Source organism: Hippopotamus amphibius, chromosome 5 (assembly GCF_030028045.1).
Source record: "Hippopotamus amphibius kiboko isolate mHipAmp2 chromosome 5, mHipAmp2.hap2, whole genome shotgun sequence".
In the NCBI taxonomy this organism is placed as follows: domain Eukaryota; kingdom Metazoa; phylum Chordata; class Mammalia; order Artiodactyla; family Hippopotamidae; genus Hippopotamus; species Hippopotamus amphibius.
The window spans coordinates 141605657-141623648 of NC_080190.1; the positions used below are offsets into that span (position 1 = coordinate 141605657).

Below are 17992 nucleotides of genomic sequence, written 5' to 3' on the forward strand. Positions count from 1 at the left end.
TATACCTATGGGTATCTATTCACACATATATATGTACACACACAAAACATGTATTTCAGAAAAATATCTTTAGAACATACAACTAGATATGTTCAGATAAAATGCCCACCAAATACCAAAAGAGTAACAATGACTAAAGAGACACACATACTGGTGAAAATGGTAAACTCCAAAGATAAAGAAAAAAAAGTTATTATAAGCTTCCAAAGGAACAAAGAAATAACAATCAAAATGGGAACTTAAAGTTACAAGATGATAAAGTAACATATACAGGATTCTGAACAGAAAACATTGGAACCTGGAATTCTATACTCAGCCAAACCATTACTCAAGTGTGATGGCAAAATAAAAAAACAATTTCAACTGTGCACACCTAAGAATACATACAACCAATATTTATTTCTTAAAGGGAGGGAGGAAAGGATACAACAATGCACTTTAGCAAAATAGAAATATTAATCTAATTAAAGACGTCAAGAAAACTGACATGGGACAAAGAAAATGGTAAGGGAAAGAGAGAAGAAAAGGAATCAAAATAATTGCTGAGAATGAGGATGCAAATTTTAATGTAATTAATTTGGGAAAGTATTTTAACATCTTTTTTGCTTTCTATTTGTTTTATAAATTAGCTCACTTGCATCATTTTTTTAGATTCCACATACAAGTGATACCCTGATATTTTTCTTTCTCTGCCTGACTTACTTCACTTAGTATGATAATCTCTAGATCCACCCATGTTGCTGCAAATGGAATTATTTCATCCTTTTTTATGTCTGAGTAATACTCCACTGTGTGTGTATATATATATATGCATACATATACACACACCACATCATATGTATACATATATGTATATATATGAGGGTGAGTCAAAAAATATACGCACTCCGGTTATATTAAAACTTCTGTTGGCTGCACTGTCTTATTAGCGCTTTCCGTTCAAGGCTACTGTCTCTCCAGTCACTGCTGTACAGGTGTGAACATGTTACATCAGTTCATTGGAACTGTGGTGTGAGCAAAAATGGATGCCCCACTTGTGATTTGCACAAAAGAAGAGCAGCGTGCAGTGATTTGTTATTTGTGGTCTGAAGGTGTAGCTGGTGCCATTATTTATTGAAGACTTTGTGTGCAGTATGGAGAAAGTGTTTTGTCGCAAAGCAGTGTGTATGAATGGATAGAGAAGTCAAAGGAAGCTTGCACAAGTGTTAACCATCAAGAAGGAGCCAGATTCACTTCTGATTAAGAAGTGAAGGCGGCAGTGCATTTGTGGCTCTCAGCTCAGCCCAAAACATTTTTTAATGAGGGAATACGAAAGCTTGATGACAGATGGACAAAGTGTATTGAAAAGCAAGGAGATTATGTCAAAAAATGATATATTTTTCTTTTCTAAAAGTTAATTAATTTTACAGCCAGAGTGCGGATAATTTTTGGCTCACGCACATGAGCGTGCATGTGTGTGTACACACACACCATTATTTTTTATCCATTCATCCATTTATCCAAATGTTGATGGACATTCTGGTTGCTTCCATGTCTTGTCTATTGTAAAGAGTGCTGCTATGAATACTGGGGTCATGTATCTTTTTGAATTAGAGTTTTTGTCTTTTCCAGATATATGCCCAGGAATAGGATTGCTGGATCACATGATAACTCTACTTTTAGTTTTTTTAAAATTTAACTTTATTTTTAATGTTTACTTGTTTATTCATTTGTTTATTTTTGGCTGTGTTAGGTCTTCATTGCTGTGTGCGGGGCTTTCTCTAGTTGTGGCAAGTGGGCTTCTCATCGCGATGGCTTGTTGCGGAGCACGGGCTCCAGCAATTGTGGCTCTTGGGCTCTAGAGCGAAGGCTCAGTAGTTGTGGCACACAGGCTTAGCTGCTCCACGGCATGTGGGATCTTCCCAGACCAGGGCTCAAACCCATGTTCCCTGAATTGGCAGGTGGATTCTTAACCACTGCGCCACTAGGGAAGTCCCTATTTTTAGTTTTTTAAGGAACCTCCAGACTGTTCTCCAGTGGCTGCACCAATTTACCTTCCCACCCCCAGTGTAAGAGAGTTCCCTTTTCTTCACACCTTCTCCAGCATCTATTATTTGTAGACTTTTTGATGATGGCTATTCTGACTGGTGTAAGGTGATAGATACCTCATTGTAGTTTTGCTTTGCATTTCTCTGATAATTAGCAATGCTGAGAATCTTTTCACGTGCCTGTTGGCCATCTGTATGTCCTCTTTAGAAAAATGTCTATTTAGGTCCTCTACCCATATTTTGACTGGGTTGTGGGGGTTTTTTGATATCAAAAATATAATTCATAAAATAAAAAACTGGTAGGTTGAATTTGGTCAATTAAAAAAACATTTGTTTTGCCAAGGGCCTCGTCAAGAGAATAAAAGGACAAGCTATAGACCTGGGGGGTGTGTGTGTGTGTACTGATACCTACATAGATACAAAAATTCTCAAAACTCAACGGTTAAAAAATAAACAACCAAGCCAAAAATGGGCAATGGACTTAAATATGTCATCCAAGAGGATATAAAGACAGCAAAAAAAAAAAAAAGTATATGAAAAGATGTTAAACATCATTAGTCATTTAAAAAAATGCAAATTCACATCAGATGAGATACTACTACATACCTATTAAAAATGACAAAAACAGAAAATATTGACAATACTAAATGCTAGCAAAGATGCAGAACCACCGTAACTTGCATATATTGCCAGTCAGAATGCAAACTGGTATAGCCACTCCGGAAAATGGACTGGCAGTTTTTTATAAAGTTAAGTGTATATGTGTAACTTATGACCCAGCAACCCTACTCCTAATTATTTATCCTAGAGAAATAAAGCATATCTACACAAAATCATGTACATGAATGTTCACAGAAGCTTTATTTATATTAGCCACAAGGTGGAAACAACTCAAATGTCCTTCACCAGTTAAAGTGACCGCTTACGGGACATCCATACACATGGCATACGGATCAGCAATAAGAAACTGTTGTCCTGCATAACAGCATGGATGGGTCTCAAAGACATCATGCTGAGTAAAGGAAGCCAGTCTCAAAAGGCTACACACTGTACATTTCCATTTATTTAAAAAAAGACAAAACCATAGTAATGAAAACTTGATGGGTGGTTATCTGAGATTATGGGTAGGGAGAGGATGTGACTATAAAAACCAGTAGGAGGGGGTTTATTCAGGTGATGTTTCCTGATTTGGGTGATAGCTACACAAATCTGTAATGTGTTAACATGCATAGACCTGTACACCAAAAGGAAAAAGAATTAATTCTACTGTATAATTTTAAAAATAAAAATTAAAACAATTAACAAACTAAACAGTCATCTTAAAAGCCAGAAAAACAACAAAATAAACCACCCCCCCAAAAAAAGAATTACGTGCAAAGAAGAAATTAATAAAACAGAAAACAAGAAAATCAGTAGACCATAAAACCAAGAGCTGATTCTTTGAGAAAACTGAAAATAAAGAAATATGTGATAAGTATGTTCAAGAAGAGAACGGCAGAAAGGTATCAGCAATGATACATGTGATATAATCACACACGTAGAAAATGTTTTTGAGAGCACATTACATGTAACTTTAAAGCAAATATGGAAATAGAGATGAAATTACAATATTCTAGGAAAATATGACTTAGTATTTTTAACAAAACTGACTCAAAGAAGTCGAAATTGAAAAGATAGCTATTCCCCAAAAGTACTATGCCCTTATAGTTGCAGGGTAGAGTTCTAAAAAACCTATAAAAAAAGTAACTTCTATTATTTTAAATTCTGTTGTAGCTAGCCCCCTATTTAGGTCAGGGAACAAAAGAGTAAATTTTTTAACAATACACAAAATAAATAAAAAGCGGGGATAAATCATGTATCCTAATTTGAATTCTCTGTAACACACCCACATAACTTCAATCAAATCAAGCACTCAGTTCCTCATTGCAATGCAGTGGAAAAAGTATTATGGAGCTGAATCCTATTCAGACTGAATTTATGCAATTTCATCTACACTCACTCATATTTTTCACATGACCCCTAAACACAACCATTTTATCTAGTGCTCAAAAAACTTCTGTACCAACGCTACAGAGAAAACTGGATGTCTGGTACTTAATGAAAGTATGCTATTCAGCACTGAATATTGTAAAACATGTATACTGTACTTGAAGATGATAGGGAGTTTTAAAAGAACTATACTTTAGCCTTACTCCCTGATATTAGAACCTAAACTCTGGGTAGTGATTCCACTCCAGCAGCACAAACAGCAGGCTCCCCCTCCACCTCCTACCCTCTGTACCAGTCTGAATACTCTTACTTACAAGTAATCATGTCAGTGACACCACAAGGTCATGGTTTACATAGTACCGGGGCCACATTTTGGTTAACTCTATGGCTACTACCTTTTGAGCAAAGAAGTTTGGCCTTAAAGTATAATCATCCCCAACAGACTGGAAGTGCCCACCTGGCAGAACACAGCAGTCCTACCCCTGAACTTGAGCTAAGTCTTTGGCATCTCATTTAGCATCTCCATTTCACTCCACAGATCCCTCCTTCAGATATGAATTCTACTTCTCATGCAACCAGCCCATCTTCACTAAAGTATCTTATTTGCTTCTTTGGTCTTAAGGCCCATTTATAAGAAGGGACTTAACTTCTGACAGGCTCATCTCTATTATTTTGCTCAGTGAAACAAAGTTTATCCACACTAGGAATGAAAACATTTCTCCTGTCAGCAGGTCAAGGCTGTTTATTTTTGCTTTCTTCCTGTAACTGTAGCTATACAGGTCTCCTTCCCTAATCTGAAAAGGCAAAATAATTGCAACTGGAACAATAAATTTTTTACACTGTTCCTGACCACTGAAATCAATTTAAAAAGATGTATCTGTTTTAAGTATATCTAAGAGACTAGATTAACAGATATGGAAATCTGGCAGAGGAGAGAGGAAGTCAGGTTACAGGAGAGAGAAGGAAAAGGGGTGGAGGGATTTAGAAAGCTGGCAGTAACTATAGACTGATTTCATCGACACAAACACAAAGCCCTAAAAAAATTAGTAAATGTATTCCAGCAGATTAAGAGGTAATATATTATCACCAACTTGTGGTCTACCCCATAAATACAAAAGTAGTTCAACATTAGTAATCACATAAATGTAATCTACTCCATTCATGGATAAGTGAATTCATTTATTCAACAAGTACTTCTGGCATTATGCTAGGTATGAGTCACTCACATAATTCTGGCCCTCATAACTTATGATCATCTTGGAAATGAAAACACTTATGTGTCAAAATTAAATATCTATTCTCAAAAATTTATTTAATATAGGAACTTATGTAATAGCTCCAATTTGATTAAGAATACCAGAAACCTATAGCAAACACCACACTTAAAACTTCGAAAAAAAAAAAAAAAAAAAAGAAAATGGGGATGGGACAGTATAGAGGTTTCCTAAAAAACTAAAAATGGAACTACCTTATGACCCAGCATTCTCACTACTGGGCATATACCCTGAGAAAACCATTAATTCAAAAAGATACATGTTCACTGCGGCACAATTTACAATAGCCAGGACATGGAAGCAACCTAAACGTCCACTGACAGATGAATGGATAAAGAAGATGTGGCACATACATACAATGGAATATAACTCAGCCATAAAAAGGAACGAAACTGAGTCATTTGTAGTGAGGTGGATGGACCTAGAGTCTGTCATACAGAGTGAAGTAAGTCAGAAAGAGAAAAACAAATACCATATATGAACACATATATATGGAATCTAGAAAAATGTTACTGATGAACCTAGTGGCAGGGCAGGAATAGAGATGCAGACGTATAGAACTTGTGGACATGGTGGCGGGGGGTGGGGAGAGAAGACTGGGACAAATTGAGAGAGTAGCATTGACAGATGCACACTACCATGTGTAAAATAGATAACCAGTGGGAAGCTGCTGTATAGCGCGGGGAGATCAGCTCAGTGCTTTGTGACGACCTAGAGGGGTGGGGTGGGAATGGCAGGAGGGAGGCTCAAGAGGGAGGGTATATACGTATACATATAGCTGATTCACTTTGTTGTACAACGGAAACTAATACAACATTGTAAAGTAACTACAATCCAATAAAGATTAAAAAAAAAGAAAGAAAAAGGGGATGGGAACCATTAAAACTAAAGACAACAGATATTGACTGCAGAGTATGGATCTTATTTGGATCCTGATCCAAACAGTTTCTAAAACTTCATGTTTATATCACAACCAGGGCAATATGCATATGGCTAGATATGTAATGATAATTAGGAATTGTTAACTTTTTAAGTATGATGGTGATATTGCACTTAAGGGTTTTTTTGTTTCTGTTTTTGTTTTGAAGACTTCACATCTCAGAGATACATACTGAAATATTATTAGACTAGATATTTGGGATTTGCTTCAAAACCATTCGTGTTTAGGGAGTGGGTGGTGGAGTGGATAAAATAAGGCTGGCCATATAATAATCATGTGTTGAAGCTAGATGCTGGGTATATCAGGTTAATTACACTAGTGTCTCTACTTTTGAATATGCTTGAAGTTTTCCAAAATACAAAGTTTTAAAATTGTTTTTAATGATCAAACACAATGGGAAAAAAATCAAACAAAAAAGAACAAAAACTAAATGCAAACAGTAGAGAGAATCTACATTATCAAAAAACCTTCTATGGATACTATTATTCAATTTTATTCTTTTTTTTTAATTAGTTAATAACTTTTATTTGAAATATACACACACAAATGCATTAAGTGCAAGTTTATAGTTACATGAGTTATCACCCAAAAAACCCATATCTGTGTAAATCACCACTTAGGTCAAGAAATAGATTTGACCAGCAGCCCAGAAGCTTCCATGGTACCCATATCTCAATCACTATCCACCCCAACCCCAACCAAAGAGGCAACTACTCTCCTACATTAGTCTAACTTCTAACATTGTAATCATACAGTAGCTATAATTGTGTGCCTAACTTGTTTTGATCAACATGTGAAGTTTAACCACCCTAGCTGCAGCGGTAGTTTGGGTTTTTTCCTTCTTTCTTAAAATTTGTTCTTTTCCATTACCTTGTAATGAGAGCACGTTGTTCTCAAAGTGTGGTCAGTGGACTCCTGGGAATCCCCAACACCCTTTCAGAATTTAACAGAATACAGAAAGCAAACTGATTTGATTTCAGATTCCACATTGCAACTAAACTTTAAGAAACTACTTGTCAGGGTCTGGTGCAGCATCAAAGAATATTCACGTTTATCTGAAAAGGCTACTAAAATTCTTCTCTCTATACAGTTATCTATGTGAAGCCAGATTTTCTTCCTCTACTTCCAGCAAAACATGTCACAACAGACTGACTGCAAAAGCAGACACGAGAAATCACTGTCCTCTATTAAGCCAGACATTATAGTGATTTGCAAAAATGTACAGCAACGCCATTCTTCTTACTAAACTTTTTTTTGGAAATTTTAGTTGTCATTTTACATATTTTTAAAACGCATGCTACTTAAGGTCACACATAATGAGGTATCTTGTCATTTTAAATGGGTTAATAACCGATTTAAATATTTTAACAATCTCTCAACTTTAATTTATCACATTTAAAAACATATATATTTGTCATATAAAAAACATTCTTTGGATCCCTCAATAATTGTGGAGCCCTGAGTCCCAGAAGTCTGAGAACTGCTGCTGTACAGTTTTCCCTTATGTGAATATACCATATACCATAATTTATGCATCCATTCTATTGCTGATGGACATATGGGCTGTATCTAGTCTGGAATTAAAACAAGTAAGGATGCTATGAATATCCTTGTACGTGTCTTCTGACGCACGTTATGTCCTCACTTCTGCTGAGTTTATACCAGGAGCAGAACTGCTGGATCACAGGGCATATTTACACTCAGACTTAATAGATGCTGACTGTTTTCAAAGTGGCTATTAAGCTTTTGAAATGTGGTTAGTCTAATTGAGATGAGCTCTAAGAATAAAATTTACACTGGATTTTGAAGACTTAGTATGAAAAACATAATGCAAACTATTTCATTAATAATTTTGTATCCATTACATGTCAAAATGATAATATTTTACATATATCAGGTTAAATACATGATTAACATTCATCTCACTTTAAAAATAAATTTTTTTAATGTGGCTACTAGAAAATTTAAAACTATGTATATGATGTACATTTGAGGCTCACATTATGTTAGACAGTGCTGCTCCAGGGGGAATGACAGAAGAGTAACACAGGAAAATACCAAATGTGCATGTGAAAAACAGCTTGAGGTGCTTAGGAGACAGGCACCTAGTTTTTTTTTTTTTTTTTGGCACACGGGCTTAGTTGCTCCGTGGCATGTGGGATCTTCCTGGAGCAGGGATCGAACCCATGTCCTCTGCACTGGCAGGCGGATTCTTAACCACTGCGCCACCTAGGGAGCCCCAGGCACCTAGTTTTGAGGACCAAAAAAGACTTCCCCAAGAAGGTAATATCTAAAGGAAAGCCGAAGGATGGCAGGAGTTAGCCTAGTGAAGCAAATGGTGGAGGAAGGAAGATAAAATCAGGAAGCGAGAACAGTGTGTGCGAAGGCCAGGAGACAAGAGAACCGTGTTCAGTACGGCAGGAACACGGTGGAGGGGAGTGACGGGAGACAAGAAAGGGAAAAACCAGCTAGATCATGAAAGGCCTAGTGATGCTGCTATTTTAAGAATAGGGAACTACTGGTAGGTTTTAAGCAAGAATGTTACATAATCCTCACTTTAGAAGAGTCACTCTGCTGCTCCTCTGTGTGATGAGTTAATCAGGACAAGACTAGAGTCAAGATGAGTTGGGGCTATTATGATAAACGTGGATTAAAAAATACCAGGCCTTTACATGAAGAGAACAGCAGCAGAGACACAAACCTTAGGCAAAATCACAACACTCAAAGTTTCAGGTTCTTCTAATAATACCCACCTCAGAGTTATTTTGAGGATTTAAGCAGGCATCTTTTTGTTAAGAAGGAGTTCTGTATTCTAACTCTCGGAAAAGGTTTTAGTGTCACTAGAACAGTCAATAATAATTCCAATAAACTGAATTCTATTTCAGAATATGCCAGATAAAAAGACTCATGTCTTCTTTAACTTACTAAACTTACTAAACTTACTAAAACCTAAAAGATACTTTAACAGTTAATTACATGTGAACGGTAAATTCCAATTACGACACATCCTACAGTGCTCCATCTAAGCTCAATATGAAAAGATTAGCACCACATCCCATCTCTAAAAACTGAAATGCAAGTGAATTAAAGGTAAGTATGAAGTTATTTTCATTCAACAGTAAAAACATGAATGTAAAACGATTTCACTTCTTCACCAAACTGATACTAGCAGGGCAGGGCAGTGAGTTATAAAGTATTCAAGAGAACTAGAAAACTGTTCATTTGGCGTCATTTATTTTGAAGTTTGGGGACCTTTTACAGTTACATATTCTGTAAAAAAAAAAAAAAAAAAAAAAAAACCTATTCAATCCAGGGGAAAAAAGGTAAAAGGTAACTTAATTTTTCCAAAAAATTTTGAAGTTCTCTAACTCACCAATGCATTCTTGACTCTTCTAAGATATAAAGCAATCTTTAATAGATCACTTAGCAGAAAGCATTTAACTTGGGCAAAATGTCCTTGAAATCTAACTTTTATTCCACCCTTTATGTTTTAAAACACTGTAGGAAGTTTTGTACTGTACTTATTTCATTGACAAAGATGAATAGCCCTTAGAACTGAGTTCTCCATAGCACCATTCTTAAACCTCACCCCTTGTAATTTAAATCCCCACTCCTTAGTATCATGTGTTGTACAACTACTCACACACAATATCTCTTCTTGAACTGAGTATTCTTAGCCTTCTCTTTTCTAGATTAAAATAAACAGAAACTTAACTTCCTAAGGGTCTAAACGGATTTACTAAATTATGAGAACAGAAATCACACTTAACCTCTCAGCCCTTTTCTTCACGCTCACCTGATGATTTCATGTCCTGTTGCTGTGAGAATTCTCCATCATCCTACCCCAAAACCTACAGACCTACGTACACTTGAACCAATATTTTCCTCCTTACCTCTTGTGATGAGAGAGGAAGTATCCCTTTCTTCCCTATCGAAAGGGCAATCTATACTCTTCTTTCTGTCTCCACTGCTACCACCTCAATTCAAGCTCCTGTGTCTCTCACCTGCGTTACAGATAAAACCTATCACCCCACCTCTGCTCTTGCCTACTTCTCAACAAACCACACGGTGGCAAAAGCGACTGTTTCAAAACATAAATCACATTCTGTCATTTAAACTGTGCCAACAGTTATACTTAAAATAAACCCAAACTCTCTACCATGGTTTCCAAAGCCCTGAGCTCCTGCCTAAGATTCCAGTCTCACCTTGTCACTCTTATGACCACTGTGCTCCGGCTACTAATTTTGTTTACCTGCAACATACCGGCTGGCCCACATCTGCATTTTCCTAATTCTGGGTCTTTCACGTGCTGTTTCCATGTGCCAGACTCTCTTATCCCAATCATAACATGGTTAGCTATCCTTCAGGTCTTTTATTCTCCTCTACAAAGAAGCCTTCCTCTAACTATTCAGTGCCCGTTGTTCCCTATCTCTGTCTCTTATTTGTTTTTTGTTAGAGCACCTACTCAAGTTATTCACTAGAGTGTAGGCTCCACAAGGGCAGAAACCATGTCTGCCAGGTTGTCATGTGTTACGTAGTGCCAGATGTAAGAAAGTGCTCGACAAATATTTGCTAAATGAATGAAAGAGTGAAGACACAGATAGGATTAGGTTGCAGTCCTGGCTCTACTACTTCCTAGTGCTTTGATCTTAGATAAGTGACAACTTCTCTGAGCTTCAATTTTTCTCTTCTATAAAAAAAGGAATAAATACCTTGTAGGATTTCTAAGCAAGACCTAATGAAGATTAACAGGCAATGAATGAAGACCAAGCACAGTATCTGAACTTAATTTTGTAAATGTTAGTTTCCTTCCCTTCTTTCTATAGAGAGTGAGAATTCCCTAAGCTAATTCCCTATTGAAACTAAATAGAGGTAGATAGATAGATAGATAAACAGACCTATCTATCCATATATACATCTATTGTTGCATCTACTTAAAAAGACTAATGACATGCATCTGAACAGATAGATAGGTAACTTGTATTAGTAGGATCTGATCCTACATCTTAGAAAATGGGGAATAAGCAGTATACATCTTACTTACCCCTCCCACAAAGGACGGGGTGGGGTGAGGACAAAATTAAGAGAAACTGAGAAATGAGAGGGAAAGGTAACCTGAGAAATTAGAAATCATTGATTCAACCTCAATTCCTAAGTTTAAAACAACCTTCATTTACCTATAAAGACTTGAAGCAGAAACAGGATTAGTACTCATTCTAAAATTCTGAAATAAAACACTTTCTATTTGCTTAAATCTACAAACATCTCACCTATGTTAAAGGCATTTATCTCCTTTTTACCTTTCATTCTTTAAACTGCAATTTCATTGATAAGATGTAAGAAAAAAAATTTAAAAAATCCCAAATACAAAAATGCCTCTGATCAGAGAAACAAAAAGTTCTCATTGCTGCCTTAATTTCTTGATAAGCTTTAAATTTTCTAACCATAAAAGTTGTCCTTTTTTCCCCCATTTTTTTTTAAACTGCTGCTCACTTTTCAGCCTGACATCATTTTTATGTTTTCTTCAGAGATTTTACTTTCTAGGAACCTTTACCATACATCATTCAAATCTCCATACTCTCCCTGGAACACAGCTACCCTCTGAAAGTGGTCATTTAATACTTTCTGCCTGGTAACCACCTAGAATTTTGTGGAATGTGCTGCATACCTTTATATTCTCCCTAGGATATGGATATAATTTAGATTCCAAACCCAAGGAAGGGTTTATATTAAGCAATTAATTCAGTTTTATTCAACATATTTTATGTAATCAAGGTTGACTTTTTTAGAAGTAACTGGAATCCAGTTTAGATTTTTTTCTCTCTACAATCTTTCTAATATTGAAACTTCTAGCCTATCCTTAAACTGGAAATTTATAAAATGCTGCTGAAAGTTCCATAAAATTCACAGGGAAAGACTCACTCATTAGACATAAAACACAAGAGAAAAAGGAACATGTTATGCTCCCACATCTAGAACAGTAGTGTGTACAGAAAGAACTTTTGACTATAACCAGCTGAAAACCAGTTTAAAGATACATTTTGTCACAAGTCAGCCAGTATAGGTCAGGGAGAGCTCTTACTGCTCCCAAATGCTCTAGCAGCAAGTAACCAAAGACTTAACCACCTACAACTCTTCAAGGCTACTGTAAAATGATATACAAATACAACAAACATTTAAAATTACATTTTAAGGCTTCATTTAGGGCAGTGTTTTACAAACTAAGAACTCTATTCTATAATTGGGTCCAAAATTAATTGAATGAGTCCAAACCAGCAAAGGAAGAAAGGAAGCAGGAGAGAAGGGAGGTGAAATAGACTAGAAAACAACAGAGTACATCACAGGTAGTACCAGCAAGTATTATTTCATGAACTTTGTTTTGTTTTGTATACTGGGAGTAACATAAAATGTATTTTAGGTATTTTAAGAGTGGGTTTGAATTAAAAAAAAAAAAAGATTAGAAAACACTGATCTGGGAGACAAAAGTGGAAAAGGATAAAGCAATGGAACTGTCACAATTACCAAGTTATGGCTTGAGAGGTGGGCAAGACTAACAGCTTCTATTGACTAGCAGACAGTTTGGGGAACCTCCATACATTTTAACAGCTGGATATCCCCATGTGAGACATGAAGAGGCACATTCTCCTCTTACAGCAGGCCTAACACAGAACTCAGCAAAGCTCACAGTTGCCCCCACTAACTGTTCTGATCCCTTCAAACTTCCAAGGGCAGAGGTCAACCTTTACCTTCTCCTAACTCTCAGGAACATTCGGTGCAGTTAAGCTATAGCAGCTCCTGAAAGATAACTGTTGGTCTTTGAACAACGACTGCGAGAAAACATTAACTGTATTTCATATCATAATCTAGAGTTTCAATAAGGCTTTGGCATTCAGAAAAGTAACGTGGAAGTAAAACAGTCACACTATTCCACTAAGACAGTCACATTTATTAGTCACATAGTCCAGGAAAACGGTCACGTGAAGGGCCTAAACACAGAAATGAACAAAGACTACTTTTAAGGTATTTAAAAGGTTTCAAAGATTCAAGGCACAACTCGAGCCATTTACTATTACAGTTTAATAGATAAGAAAGAGTCACTCTGTGAAGAGTTAGTATCGGAACTGCCCAAATATCAGCCAATCGACCTGCATATTTTTCACTGGGTCTAAGTTAAGCGTTACTCTGAATATTCATTATTCTCATTATTAAATATTAAATATTATTAAATATTCTCATTATTTTTGAAGACACTTTTTAAAAAACACACATTTTGATGTATAAGGGGCAGTTTCATAAATTACAGCGTATATTTGTTCTAAAGCCTCAGAACAGGTGATGGGTACTTCTCAGGATGCATCCACGCCTCATCACAACTACTGCATATTCAAGTAAAACAACCCTACTATTTTTATGAAAGCCCACCCTCCCCACACTATCGTTATAGCTCTTTTTCCCTCTGATGTAAATCCACACAGGACTAAAGAGGACAAAAACTGCAGGAATAAAGAGAATTTCCCCAATTGCAGAGTGAAGGGGTCCCTTAATCTCTGCTCACAGTTTAATGTTCTGCCTGGCTCACACCTCCGTTTTCTTTATACTTTGAAACTTGCTGTGTGGCTTGAGATATCAACCCTTAGCATAATCACTTGCTAATTTTATAATCTGACCCCACATTGATGGAAAAAAGAGCTTCAGTCTTTGCCTACTAACAATTCCCCACTAAACACAAATTCCCAAAACATAAATATATGATAAGCAACTACCAGAAAGTCATTTTGTGTACAACTACAAAAGGATGCACCAAGGCAAATTATGGGGTTCACAGCCTTTTATCCCTAGAGGCAAAAAGACTTTTAGTTCAAACACTAATGACATAGCTCTTAATGAAAGCAGAGCTAAAAGAACCTTTTTATTTATCCATTCTGATCAGACATCACTAAGATTCAATTCTGATTATAGCAGAGGACAAAGCTGGACACTCTTAATCACCCTAGATCAAAGATGCCTCTCACTTTCTGCTCTCTCCTGGGCCATTACACCAAACCCAGAGCAGAACTACACCCACCTTCAGGCTAGAAGAAACACATAACAGCTTATTGATCTCTGGTGCAGACCCAAACCCACAAGTCACCAGAAAAGCAGGGATAACAGCCACTTGATGCAACTAACAATCAAAAGTCAGGCACTGGGTTTTCTGGTCACAAATAAGCACACCATTGGCAATTACCACATCAAATGTGGGCCAACTCCTCCCAAACAAAAATAATATATTAATCAGTCAGGGAGCAATACATTCTGAATTACATGGAAAAACTACTATTTCTTGCTTGTCAGTAAATGTCAATTTCAGTTCACTAAATTCTTCATTTTGTGTAATTTCTCAGGTATTAAAAGTAACCATCACATTCAATTCCATAGGTAAATGCTTCCAAATGAGATAATGCTTGCTCGTAAATTACATGTTGACTGAACACCATCTCCACCGCCATTAGTGGAATTAAGTGTTTGTGGCAAATGACATAGACTTTTTAGAACTAAAATTTACCAAAGAATGGTAACTTCTAATTATTTTCTATTGAAGAAATCAAAGCACCACTCCCAAAAGTAAAGGTTAACTGTGTTCTCTGAAACAGCTATACAATGTTTTTAACTGATGACCAAAAAACCGCTCAAGTCAGAAGCGGAACTCAAGTCTCTCAAGCAATAAATGTTCTTTCCAATTAATTCCATGCAGCTCTTGTTCTGACTCCTGTGTACTACGTAAAGCTTGGTGCTCACTCAGAGTCTCAGCCTCCTCTTAACCTCAAAGGAATATATGTAATACAATCCACAGACTGGAATAAAGCAACAGTGACATGAGCGGACAATGATGGATGAAATGACAAACGAACTGGGACTCAGGGCAGACACGTACGCCCTAAGAGGGAGAGCCTGAGGTGGGGCTGGAAACTATTTTCTGGCCTTCTCCCGCGCGTCGCTCCAGAGGAAGGGGCAGGATCCTGCACGCCCGGGATCAGCAGAGCCCCCGAGGTGCAGGGATGGGAAGAAAATAGCGGGCTGCTTTATCAGGGAGTGGGGAAGGTGGGGGATCGGTGCGGTGCGAACGCCACTGGGAGAGAACTTCCTGGCCCCGGGAGGGTCGGGAGTGGCAGGACCGTCCCAGCCACTGGCGGGGGCGACCTGCCTTTCTTTCTCCCACAGTCGTACATCTTTGTGTGTGTGGACGGTGCGAGGGGCCACGAGTCCTCGAGGAGCCGGCCGCCGTGGCCCTCCAGCCCAGGTCGGGAAGTCCGTCCGCCACCCTCTTAGCTCCGCAGGGGTTCCCCGAGTCCGGGACTCCCAAGCCCCCCGGCAACACCCCGAGGGTCTGGAAGTGGACGAGCGGACCAAAGCATCTTCGTGTGGGGACACCCCCCTCCGCTGCATCCATCCCTCGCCGGGTCTTTGTCCCGCCGGCGGCCGGGGTCCCTCCGGGTTCCTCAGGGAGCCCCTGTCCTGGAGGCCTCGGGCCCGGGGTCGCCCCAGCTTTGTTCGGGGAGCGGGGAGCGGGGACGCGAACACTCACCGTACACCCCGGCGAGGAAAAGCAAGACCAGCGCAGACCTCCACCGCGGAGACTCTTTTGTGCTCCAGCGACGGGCCATAACCACGGCAGATGGAGGGAGAGAGGAGGAGATGGAGGAGGCGGAGGAGGAGGAGCTGGGGCCAGACGCCGCCGCCACCGAGCCCCCGGCTGCTCCCTGCGCTCTCCGCGGCGGCGGGAGGGGGAGGGGAGGGGGAGGGGAGGGGCCGCCGTCCCCGCCGCCGCCGCCCGCGCGCGCCCCCTCCCTCGCTCTGCCTCCCTGCGGCGCCCCCTCAGCAGCTCGCCGGCTCCCACCCGGGGCGGCGCGAGAGCCCCGCACGGGACGGCCCTCCCAGGGGCAGGGGGAGGCAGCGCCGGCGCGAGGCGAGGGGGTGCAGACGCGCGCCTCCGGCCTCGCGCTGCACAGGCGAGCCCACGCCGCCACCCGCCAGACCGCGCGAGCCGGCACCCGGGCCCATCCGTGCGATCGGCAATCCCCTGGCCCGCCTGTCTCGGTGCCCGCCCCGCGCTTTGCCGGGCTCTCTGAGTCTCTGGGCCGCCTTCCCCGCGACTGGAGCCGAAGGAGCGAGGCAGTGCCAATCGATGAGCGAGCGCGAGAACGCCGGCCGCGGGGCTTCCCCCGGGCTTGGGGAGCCGGGGCCGGCTTCGGCGCTTCGCCGCGGTCCGAGGCCTCCGGGCTGCCCCCGCGGGTGGTGTGAGAGCGTGCTGGGAGGCGGCGGGTGGCTGCGTGAGCCAGGAGAGTGGGCGTTCGGAGGCTGGGAACTTGGGAGTTGCTCTCCCGTACCCCTCCCTGCCTGCGCGTAATCCCGGCGCGGCGCTCGGCGCGGGTGGGCGCAGGTCAGTGCGGGGACCCCGGCCGCGGGTGGCTGTGGACGCCCGCTGGGGAGCTGGGGCTGCACGCCCACGCTCGAGGGGCCCGGGAGGAGCCGGCCAAGGCTGGGGTGCGGGGCGCTTCCAGTCTGGCGTGGAAGCTGTTTGACATCCCGCGGGGGAGTTGTTGGAGCTGGGCCGGGATGCTTGGCTGGAACCGACCTTGGAGATCGGGAAGTGGGAGAGGGATTCACTCAGCGATCTGTAATTTCTCTAAACGTCTTTCCCCGTCACAACAAGTGTGACTCCTCCTTCCGTTACATCTCCGTAGCACTTTCTAAGTACGTCTGTAGGGACACTGGCCCGTCAGCCTTCCGCCTTGTATTTTTCAAGTGTTTGCCTGCAAGTCTTATCTCCGCTCCTAGATTATCCTTGGCCTTTGCACGCACTCTCCGGGCTCTTCAGTGCACTATGCTGCCCAACTGAGATACGTTATCCCTTTTTAATCCCCAAAACCTTGTGAGATAAATATTATCATCCATATTTTATAGATTAGGAAACGAGACAGGTTAAATTACCCAAAATAGTATAACAATGAATGGTTTGAAACAATTTTTCTTATTTCCAATGCAAGGCTGTTTCCTCTCTTACTGCAGTGTACTCTGTAGCACAATGCTTAGGGCATAGTAGATAAATAGTAAAATTTAAGATGAACTTCTTTGAGGGTACACTTAGTCTTTCCCTTTATCCCCTACCGTTTTATCCCCCCTTTTCCCCCCAGGAAATGGTACTTCGAACGGTGAAAAAATTAAACAATGCAAAACCCAATAATAACAAATCATGTGTCATCTGGCAAAACAAACAAAATCTAGAACTCTAAAAATGTTTTGCACTCTCTTTGGAGGAAAAGGAGCGGCTTCGGTGTTCTTCATTTAACCATCAGCAGTTACCTGTCCTAATTTTAGGATTTGAGACTCTACCTGCTTGATTCTTGAGATCTCTTTCTAGAAACTGCGCTGCCATGACCGCTGTGTTTAGAACAGGTCACAAACAGAATGAAGAGAGACTTCATTTGCACGGGCATCTTCCTCTCTCCTTTATAATACTCGTCAAGGATCCCTATCCCCAAGACAAGACACACATTGCCCTCCTGTGTCCCTTGACTCTTGCCTTCACACCCCTCTCACCCTTGCACTTGCTCATCCACCCAGACCTGTCTTCTGAGATTTACCGAGTTCTCAAATCTTTTGGTCTCAGGGCCCCTTTAAAAACACTTAAAATTTGGTAAGGACTCCAAAGAGATTTTGTGGGTCGTATCTACTGATATTTACCATCTAGAAATTAAAACATTTTTAAAATATGTGTAAAT

At 40.2% G+C, this 17992-nt stretch overlaps 1 protein-coding gene across 2 annotated transcripts in view; it reads right to left on the bottom strand.

Moving 5' to 3' along the window:
- Window positions 1-15874, bottom strand: part of LRP12 (LDL receptor related protein 12) — an 83032-nt gene extending 67158 nt beyond the window's left edge. For both annotated transcript variants that reach the window (XM_057735667.1, XM_057735666.1), the window contains exon 1: window positions 15796-15874. In XM_057735667.1, coding sequence (XP_057591650.1) covers window positions 15796-15874 — 79 coding nt within the window. The remainder of the gene's footprint in view (window positions 1-15795) is intronic.
- Window positions 15875-17992: the final 2118 nt, after the last annotated feature.